A 10,173-nucleotide genomic window follows, 5' to 3' on the forward strand; every position below is an offset into this window, starting at 1 on the left:
GTGGGACGGGTTTGTACGAGGCTGGGAGGGAATCATCACAGTATACCCACTACAATAAAATAGACTACACCACTGGTGCTTATCAATAGACCTTTTCACCATGTGAATGAGGCTTCATGCAGTTCAGGAATGTCAGTGGCTCAATGGGATAATGCCTTGTACAGGTGATCCTAGGTTGAGTTTGAATCCTGATTACAGCATTATGAACAAGCTGAACATGACATTCTGTCATGGCCGCTCATTTAAGAAACAACATTGAACAGCACCTGAAATTCCTCAGGCAATCAACATTCCGGCTCATTAGTTTCCAAGAATCTGACTGCCAAGACACAGTATGGCATTAAGGGGAACCTCTGCGTTAACCATTTTTCTTTCCTAATTAACCCTAAAGTCATATTTATATTTCTGCCATTAGTGTTGTTGACTACAAATATTTAATTTCCCCACAGTTTCAAAGATTTTAAGGTGTACGCTTTTAAGAAAGCCCATAATTCATTTGAGAAATGTGTGCTTTGAGTTTTTCTGGATGTTGTGTGCTTATCAATAGACATTGTGACCATGTGAATGAGGCTGCAGTTCAGGTTTATAAGTGGCTCAATGGGATAATGCCTTACAGGTGAGCCTTTGATTGAGAGTTTGAATTCCGATCAGAGCATTATGAACAAGCTGAACATGACATTCGGCTATTGCTCTACAGCTCACCTGAAAGCCAAGGCACAGTACTGCATTGAGTGGAACATCTTTCCTTCATAATTATATATCATATTTATATATCTTCCATTAGTGTGTTCTTGACTTTTAATTTTGCTCGGACCCATTTAATCACCGCTTGCGGTTAAATTAATTTATTAAAACCACTAATATTATTAAAAACAACATCAACAAAAGAATAAAGCTTTTGCTATTAATGTTATTGTTATGAGTATTGGTAGGGGTAGTTATAACAGTGGTAGTTCCTAAAAAAGATTCAGGATTTGATAAAGTACATTTGACCTTATGTTAGATAAGCATTAATCGTAGTTGTGAATGAATATACTTCTACCCCTCATACTGATTCATAATAAAAAGATTACCTTATCATAAATAGTTGAAAAAGATATCAGTCTTCATTATGGTTTCCAACCTCTCATAGAGGAAAGATCCTGCCACGTCCCTTGTGGTAACAGACTTCAATGAGGCTGTTGAACTAAATCAAGTTTAAAAACATTTATTTTCTTCACTGCATAATAGTTTATATTGTAGAAGTACTGGTCACAAGTATGGTGAAAATTACTTGTCACGATAATTGTACATCCTGTGTGGAAAAAACCTGAGGCTGATCTTGATGCAGAAGCCGGCACATGAGCTGTCTTTACAAACATGATGTCTGTAAATTCCCTTTCATGACATTCCTGGATTGCGCCATGCTTCCTTAAGAGCTCGCTGTGTCATCTGACAGCTTTAAAAGGCGGAACTCTCTTCCTCAGTGCCAGAGTTATTCAGCAGTGTAAGTGACAAGAGTTGTCTAAGCAGAGAGAAGAAAAGTAGCGAAGAACCTGTCAAACATTAGAAGAACAGAAAACCTCTGTTGTAAAAAGTTTGATTGTTTTCTAAAAATGAAGATGACAAGTGGCAAAATCCCCATCGGCTCCCTACTGGTTCTCCTGGTCTTGCTGACCATTACTGAAGGTAGGTCCTTATGCTTCTATATTCATGTGATTGTTAAGAGCAAGAGGGTATGCAATAGACACGTGTCTTGAGGTGATCTAACTCTACCCTAAATGTTATCTCCTAACAGGAAGAAGTCTGAGGGGGTTGGGGATGGAACTGCGCTGCCGCTGCATCCAGACAGAGAGCCGTCAGATTGGTCGTCACATCGGGATGGTGGAGATCATTACGGCCAATTCACACTGTGAAGAAACTGAGATCATGTGAGTCCTCCTCAGAAATATTTTGTTCACAAAACCTCTCTCTACAGTGATGTTAAACTCTCAAATGGTATGGAGATCTTTCCTTGGACCTTGTTGGAATATGAGAAGTGATTGTTCTAACTCATTGTCTGCTTCTTGTTTGGTGTTGCAGTGCCACTCTGAAAAGGACGGGCCAAGAGGTCTGTCTGGATGCTGAAGCTCCATGGGTCAAGAAAGTTATTGCGAGGATGATGTCAAGGTAAGCCCAGATCCCTCTCTCCTAAAGGCAACCAGACTCTCTGTTTCATAGGTCCAGAACTACGCTTGAATTATCAGAACAAGTGACGCTTTGCTTGTAGTTCCTGGATTGTGTAACTTGACCCTTTTAACATGGAGGATATGTTTAAAGCTTCTTCGAATGCTCAAACTAATTATTTATTTTCCACCTCTCTCCACAGCAGAAGCCGTTGAAATCTCCAGATTTCAATGCTTTGTTTAATGCTAGGCTGTTTGTGGACGAACACTATCAGAAGTAGTATTACCATGAGGAGGCAAGGTCACTGAGTTGCTTGTGTGGTTGTCAGACTATTTATGTTATGTTCATGGTGAAATAGTGCCGGGCACTATTAAGCTATACCTATTATAATTGTTGCATGATACATGAAGATTTTCATTATTAGCATATTTATTTACAAGAGAATTGTTTTATCTACCTCTGAAGGAGTTTTCCCTTCTTTTCTCAATGGTACAACTTGGAAAATGTTTTGAAAATTCTTGAGTATGTAAGACCTATTTATTTGTTTTATTTATCAATTTATTATTATTAAACGTACATGCTTTTGAAGAAATATGTATCTATTTAAAATAAAATATAACAATGAAAATACCTTGCATGCTTTTTTTTATTCATGAATAAAGTCATGCAGTTGGCCTTACATATGTTTTTATTTATCTGTTCTATCGTTATAAAACAGTGATTTTATTGTCCTTCTCTGTATGTTCAGTCTTGTCTTATACAGACCATTACATTTTAAACAGTGTAAATATTTTTCGGAATAAAAGCAAATATACACTGCTTGCTATATTGGTCAATTAGGAGAGGCGTGAACAGGATAAGAGACCATGAGAGTGACTTTTATTGTTCTCCGTCAGTCAAATGACAAAGGGTTGAGATGTTGAAGCCGGTTTGCAGATAATGATAAATGGCCTGGTGCTCCATGCTGCCATGTAGAAGATCTCTCCCTAAGTGTGGGGATTGCTGGTTTAACCTGTGCACATTGAGTTCTCAATGCAAAACAAAACAGGTGTGCAGCCTTTCCCAGCTCCAGAGTCCAATTAGTGTGACTTGGCCCAGTTGATGCTGGTTAAACCAGCCATCATCCACACAGACTCCAACAAGATGTTATCTTATATTAGTAGTAATTATGATCCTGTCAAGATTCGGCCATGTTCCTTGTTGAAATCGACTAATACTTTAATGATGCAGTTGAACTAAATTAAGTTTAAAGGTGCCATGGCATGAGAATCTCACTTTATGAGGTTTTCTAACATAAATATGAGTTCCCCTAGCCTGCCTATGGTCCTCCAGTGGCTAAAACTTGCGTTCAGTGTAAAACGAGCACTAGGTGTTCTGCTTGCCTTTGAAAAAAATGGAGGCTCAAGAGCGCTGATTTGGAATATGGTTTCTTATGTCGTCACATAGCAGTACGCTCCTCCCCTTACTCTGCCTGGCCCGCCCAGAGACTTTGGCCCGCCAATGAGACACGACTGTGCGAGCGCCACGTGTGTGTGTGTGTGTGTGTGTGTGTGTGTGTGTGTGTGTGTGTGTGTGTGTGTGTGTGTGTGTGTGTGTGTGTGTGTGTGTGTGTGTGAATACACACAATGTAACACAAGTGTTTCTTGTCGGTTCCTTGCCGTCTCTTGTATTTCCACAACGAGACTGTAGTGGGGGTTATCACAGCCATGGTTGAGAAGGAATTGGGGGAAAGGAACTTCGGCTTTGACTCCCTGAAGTACAACTGCGACATGCCGCCGGTTGCCGCGGGGCACCACCGCCGCAAAAACACCATCGCCCGGCAGCGGGGCAGCCGGCAGCAGGCAGCGCGCGGTTCAGTCTACTTCAGATTGATGTGAAAGTGGAAGAACCAGAGACGTCGCAGAACCCGACAAAGTCGTTTGTGATTCATAAAATCGTCTGGACACAGCTTTTGGCCGTGATAATATGTATTATGTGATATAGATATCTATGTATTATACGATATTATTTAGATATAGAGCTCCAGGACTGTAACGCAAGTGTTGTACACTTCCTTGTTATTGGGATAACCGTTCTGCTTTTGGTGTTATGGCGCATAACACGTCGATACCAGAGACTCTCGTCTCTGGTATTTCTACAACGTGACTCGTAGTGGGGGTTATCTCAGCCATGGTTGAGAATGAATTGGGGGAATGGAACTTTGGCTTTGACTCTCTCAAGAAGATGAACCACGACATGGAGGAGAAAGGGATTGTTGGCGGCAAATGTCTCCCGCTTGAGCTTCCCGCTGACGAGGGACCACCGCCTCGGCGCTGCAGGAGGCGGAGGTGCCTAAGCGCTGCCCGGCAACAATCCCTTTCTCCTCCATGTCGCGGTTCAGTCTACTTCAGATTGACGTGGACGTGGAAGGACCAGGAACGTCGGAGAACCCAACGCGGTCGTTTGAGATTCATAATATCGGCTCACGCAGCTTTTGGCCGGGATAATATATATTATATGATATAGATATCTATGTAGGCTATATGATAATATTTAGATATAGAGCTCCAGGACTCCCGTGTGTTCTAGTATATTTACAGAACACGGCTAAAGGCTGTGTGCGCCTCGCCATTGCATACATCCACTCTAAACAGAGTGCATGGTACCGTGGCTGCAAGCTGTTCAGGGCCACACCCACCCTCCTCCTTGAACCGCCTCACTCCTCCTCATTTGCATTATAGCTACAGACACCAAACAGCGCATTTAGGGGAAGCTCAATGTGCGACTGGCTCGGAGTGGCTGTAACTCTGCACCACGGCTGAATTTCGGGAACGTCTTTGAATGCTGTGCAGGTGGCCCACTAATACCTATATTAAAGCATCCATGAAATAGCATGTCATGGCACCTTTAAATAGTGATTATCTAAACAGATTAACTTTGTATTTTGACAAATACTGGTCATAAGTATTGTGACCAGTGCTGATCACAATACAGTCCCGTGTGGAATTGAACAGAGCCTCTGTAGATGTCTGGCTAACAGCACATGAACCCTGTCTGTCAATTCCCAATGACAATGTTCCCGGATTGCGCAATGCTTCCTTGAGAGTTTGCTGCGAGGAACGGGACAGCTTTAAAGGCGGGACTCTCTTTTGCAGAGCCAGAGTTATCAGCAGCGAGAGTGAAAGGAGCAGCTAAGGGAGAGTGAAGAAGAATAACGATTAACAGATCAGAAAACCTCAGTTATTAGAATTGTAATTGTATTCTAAATATGAGGAATTCAAGCAGCAAAATCCCCATCAGCTCACTACTGGTTCTCCTAGCCTTGTTGACCATTACTGAAGGTACGTCCAAATTATTTTAAATTCATGTGATTGATAACAGTAAGAGGGTGTGCCATAGGCAGTGGTGTAGTCTACGTGATACGCAGGTGTACGCCGTATACCCACTAGGAACGCACCAGGATTTGCGTATAGGCTACCCACTTAAAAATATGCACGGATACGTATCAATCGTCTTGTGACAGATCTTTCACTTCTGTGTTTATTTTTCGCAAATAACGGTTGGGTATAACTGCAATAAAATACTTTAAGCAGGGGAAGTTATCTCCTACATTCACACATTCATAAAATTCCCCCTGCGCGCGTGTGTGTGCGTGTGTGTGTGTCCAGTCCTCCCATATTAATGTGTAAACCACATAACAAGTAGTCAACAGAAGACAATGTTTTAATCCCACTTTATATCTCCTTGTTACTTTTAGATGAAAACCCCTGGCCAGCCTTTCAGACTGGGTGTCAGGCTAGGGAATTTAAAAACAGGCATTCTTGGTTAGAGTGGAGGGAAAACAAGTTAGGTAAATGTCAGCCAACATACAGTTGGTATGCACAATTGAAATTCATAATGTTAATCACTATGCAAATGAGAGTATAGCTAATTCATGGTCATTTTTAAGGTGCAGTAATTTCACACTTTTACACAATTCAATTACTGTACGGTATGTTAGATAACAACAGTAAGAGCTCAAATTAGAGCAATTGAAAGAGTGAAACATTAGTCTCCTGTCATCTCCTTCTCATAGCCATGGTTGTAAACAGTTCATTAAATTATTTTGCGTAGATTTTGTCCTTGTTTAGCATGTGCTATTGCTACTATAGATATACAAAGCACAACTTCATTTTTGTCTTCTATTTGTTCATACTGTTATTAAAACTGATAAACCTACTCAGCTTTACATGATTGTTGATAATCGTTAAAGGTCAGCGGGTTGTAGACCCCTGCGTTGGTGAGTGTGGTGCGACATCCCATAAGTGCCACACACGTACACGTACCGGTGGGACGGGTTTGTACGAGGCTGGGAGGGAATCATCACAGTATACCCACTACAATAAAATAGACCAGTGGTTTTCAAACTGTGGGGCGCGCACCCCTGGGGGGCGCCAGAGTTCTTCAGGGGGGGCGCGACGTGAAAAATAAACCCGAAAAAACCCTTGGAAGTCGATGATTCAAATCATCAATCGTACTTCAACTGTAGAAGTAACATAACCAGTGCTTAATTTGTCCAGTGGGAGCTCCCGGAGCGCTGAGGACGGGGGGGGGGGGGGGGGGGGGGGGATTGTTGACGGGGGGGGGGGGGGGGGGGGACTTCAGTGAGGGTTTCATTCCATCTATACACGGGTGTGCGCCTGCAGCACGGGGCGCCAAAGTGCCTATTCCCCACGCAATGTTATGTCGTACTTCATTGATTACCGCTACGCAGCGCATTTTTTTTTTATACTGCTCGTGGCGGAGCTGGCGGAGCGCACGTCAGAGCTTCCGGAGCGCGCGTCAGAGCTTCCGGAGCGCGCTCCCCCTTGCTCCCCCTCAAATTAAGCACTGAACATAACTAAATCAATTTTCAACCGTTTATCTTCGTGCAAACCATTTAACAAATCTACACACTTGTATCTTCAATAATATCTAAACAGAATTTCGATAGCATCTAAAATTTCTTCAGAATCACAGTTTTAGTTTCATACCGCTTCGTTTTCAGCTGTTTTCATTGAAGACGTCAGCCCATTCTGATACACCTACTTCTAGACTTAGTAACTCATTCATTTTTCAACCGTTTACCATCGTTCAAACCATCAAACAAATCGACACACTTGTATCTTCAATACAATCGAAACGGAATTTTGATAGCATTTATACTTTTTTCAGAATCACAGTTTTAGTTTCAAACCGGCATCGTTTTCAGTTGCTTATAATAATTTAGGTCACCATAGCAACGCCGGTAAACAAACCCCGCCGAATAGTCGAATCTCTGGACAAAAAAGGCAGATCTGATTCGACTCAGAAAATTCAGAGTCGGGGACCCTGAATGAATCTGTGTAAAATGGCAGTTTATACACAGATTAAGATGTTCAAATGTATTTAAAAAAGGTTAAGCTAAACCAATCTTAGATAAAGTTGTTAAATTGTATAAAGAAATGTGTTGTAATGTTTCAGAAATATGTTTAAAATGTTAAAAAAAAAATGTTTAAAAAATATGTTTCAAATGTTTCAAAAATATGTTTCAAATGTTTTATAATTATGTTCAGAGATGTTTAAAATGTGTAAAATAATTAAGATAGCTTTGAAAACACAGGTATTTAGAACTTTTTTTGGGGGGGAGGGGGGGCTCAGCTGAATTTTTTTCACTGAGGGGGGGCTCACCCTCTCACACTTTGAAAACCCCTGAAATAGACTACACCACTGGCCATAGGCATATGTGTTGAGGTGATCTAAGTCTACTCAAACTTTTGTCTCCGAACAGGAATAAGTCTGAGGGGGTTGGGGATGGAACTGCGCTGCCGCTGCATCCAGAAAGAGAGACGTTTGATTCGTCATTACATCGAGAAAGTTGAGATCATTCCGGCCAATTCTCACTGTGAAAAATCTGAGATCATGTGAGTCCTCCTCAGAAATAATCGGTTCACACTTTTTTGTTAACCTCTTACATTTTATGGAGATCTTTCCTTGGACCTCGTTGGAATATGAGAAGTGTATTTATGAGAATATGAGAAGTGTATTTTTTTTTTTAAATTTTGGTGTTTCAGTGCCACTCTGAAAAAGACGGGTCAAGAGGTCTGTCTGGATAATGAAGCTCCATGGGTCAAGAAAGTTATTAAGAGGATGATGTCAAGGTAAGCCCAGATCCCTCTATCCTAAAGGCAACCAGACTCTCTGATTCATAGATCCAGACCCACGCTTGAATGATCAGCAGAGTCTAGCTTTGCTTGTAGATCCTGGATCGTCTCACTTGACCCTTTGAACATCAAATTATTTATGTTTCACCTCTCTCCACAGCAAAAGGCTTTGAAAAGAAAGACAGAATTGTTCAATACTGGGCTGTCGGCTGCTGGACGGGCACCATCAGAAGCCATTACCATGAGTAGACAAGGTCACCAAGTTACTTGTGTCGTTTTCAGACTCTATTTAATGTTATTTTTTAGATAAAATGGTACCGTGCACAAAGCTTAACCTTTTATAAAAGATTGTAAGTATAAAAATACATATTTTATTATTAGCATACTTTATTTTTTGCAATTCCTTTCTCAACCAGCGTTTTACTCTTGTCAGTTGATTTTTTAATGGTTTACTAGTGGGAGGTTAATTGATAAGAAGAATCCTATCATTCTTTTTTAAGATTATTTTTTTCATTGATCATATGTTATTAAAGCTACATATAATCGTATATAATGAATTACTAGGCTTTTGAAGTTAAAACAAATGGATTTATTTTTTTTATCCATATAGTTATTCTTTTTGCATCGATACTATGTCGCCTGTCAACGGTGCTTCGTTATTTATGTATTCCATTATGCAGCACATTTTTAATGAGCAAATAATTATGAAGAATAAAAACGACAATACAGAAATGGTGAGTGAAATTAGAGAAATAATAGGCCTATGTTGATCCACTCACTAACACAGGTGCAAACACACTTCTATCTGAATGAAAGACCGCCACCACCTCCATAACAGAAGGCGTTGAAGGAAAATCTCCAAACCAAATTATTCGTCAGTTTGTGGACGAGCACCATTATAAATAGTATTACCATGAGGAGAAAAGGGTTTCTGGTGTTGTTGTCAGACTTGATTTAATGTCAAGTTGGAGATCAAATATTACCGAGAAGTAAGCTATACCTTTAATAACTGATTATTTGTGTCAAAAATATTGAATCATTTCTTTTCTGCAGGAGTTGGCACTTTTTCAAAAAATGATTTGCTCTTTTTCGTTTTTTTTCTATAATGGTAACAGTAAAGAGATGTTAACAGATAAGCAAGATTAAATAATAAATTATAATTAATTACTAGGCTTTTGAAGTCTATTTTAAATAAATCATGATTCTTTACATCAAAGTTCGGCTTTCTGCATCAGATACCTTCCCTCTGACTGCTGTCTACCATATATAACACAGTGCTTTTATTGGAATTAGGTGAGTGCAGGGGTGGACTTGGACAAAAATTCAGCCCTTGCATTTTCTATCCAGACCAGCCCACTGCATTATCAGCAGACACTACATAGAAGCCCACAAATCTCACAGCATCTCCTCTAATGCATAGTACAAATGGGAGTCATATTCCTTGATAGCAGTTATCAAATAAAGCACGTAACTATGAACTCAAGGAAAGAAATTGAGAGCTATAGCAATCGATCAGTCTTTATCCATTATAGTGTCAAATCACAACAGAAGTTATGTCATGACTAGGGGTGGGAAGAGGCAAACGGGAAGAACCCTCATGTTACCCATTCAGTTTTTAGTCTGTGACTGTGAAAATCTTTTGGTGTAAGCCCAGTGTAACAGATTAAAGAATGAAAAAATATTTTTGTATCTTTTCATTTTATATTTTGTGGTTATGTGAGTTTTATTTCACCAAAATCTTGTTTTGTTCATGTAGTAGTTTTTAGGTATTGGGAGATTTATTTGTTGTGTAACTGCGCCCTCTATTGGTTAGTGGTGGCTATATGCTGGATTTTTGCGTTCCTTTCTCAGTTTGCGTTCCACTGGATTGAGAGAGGTACGTTTCCAC

The 10,173-nt window shown here is 40.4% G+C and overlaps 2 protein-coding genes across 3 annotated transcripts; both read left to right on the top strand.

Annotated features, from left to right (window-relative positions):
- Positions 1-1,463: 1,463 nt before the first annotated feature.
- LOC115540716 (interleukin-8-like) lies at positions 1,464-2,824 on the top strand. 2 transcript variants are annotated; one of them, XM_030352241.1, is made up of 4 exons: positions 1,464-1,668; positions 1,778-1,910; positions 2,062-2,148; positions 2,351-2,824. In XM_030352241.1, the coding sequence occupies exons 1-4, from the start codon at positions 1,596-1,598 to the stop codon at positions 2,358-2,360; spliced, it is 303 nt and encodes a 100-aa protein (XP_030208101.1). In that variant the 5' UTR covers positions 1,464-1,595; the 3' UTR covers positions 2,361-2,824. The 2 variants fall into 2 exon arrangements, with proteins under 2 accessions (XP_030208101.1, XP_030208100.1); XM_030352240.1 differs by having other exon boundaries at positions 1,465-1,668; positions 2,348-2,824.
- Positions 2,825-5,275: 2,451 nt separating this feature from the next.
- LOC115540718 (interleukin-8-like) lies at positions 5,276-9,966 on the top strand. Its single transcript, XM_030352243.1, has 4 exons — positions 5,276-5,465; positions 7,913-8,045; positions 8,196-8,282; positions 8,446-9,966. Exons 1-4 carry the CDS (start codon positions 5,393-5,395, stop codon positions 8,456-8,458), a joined length of 306 nt encoding a protein of 101 aa, XP_030208103.1. The 5' UTR covers positions 5,276-5,392; the 3' UTR covers positions 8,459-9,966.
- The last annotated feature ends 207 nt before the right edge of the window (positions 9,967-10,173 follow it).

Source organism: Gadus morhua, chromosome 3 (assembly GCF_902167405.1).
Source record: "Gadus morhua chromosome 3, gadMor3.0, whole genome shotgun sequence".
Classification (NCBI taxonomy): Eukaryota; Metazoa; Chordata; class Actinopteri; order Gadiformes; family Gadidae; genus Gadus; species Gadus morhua.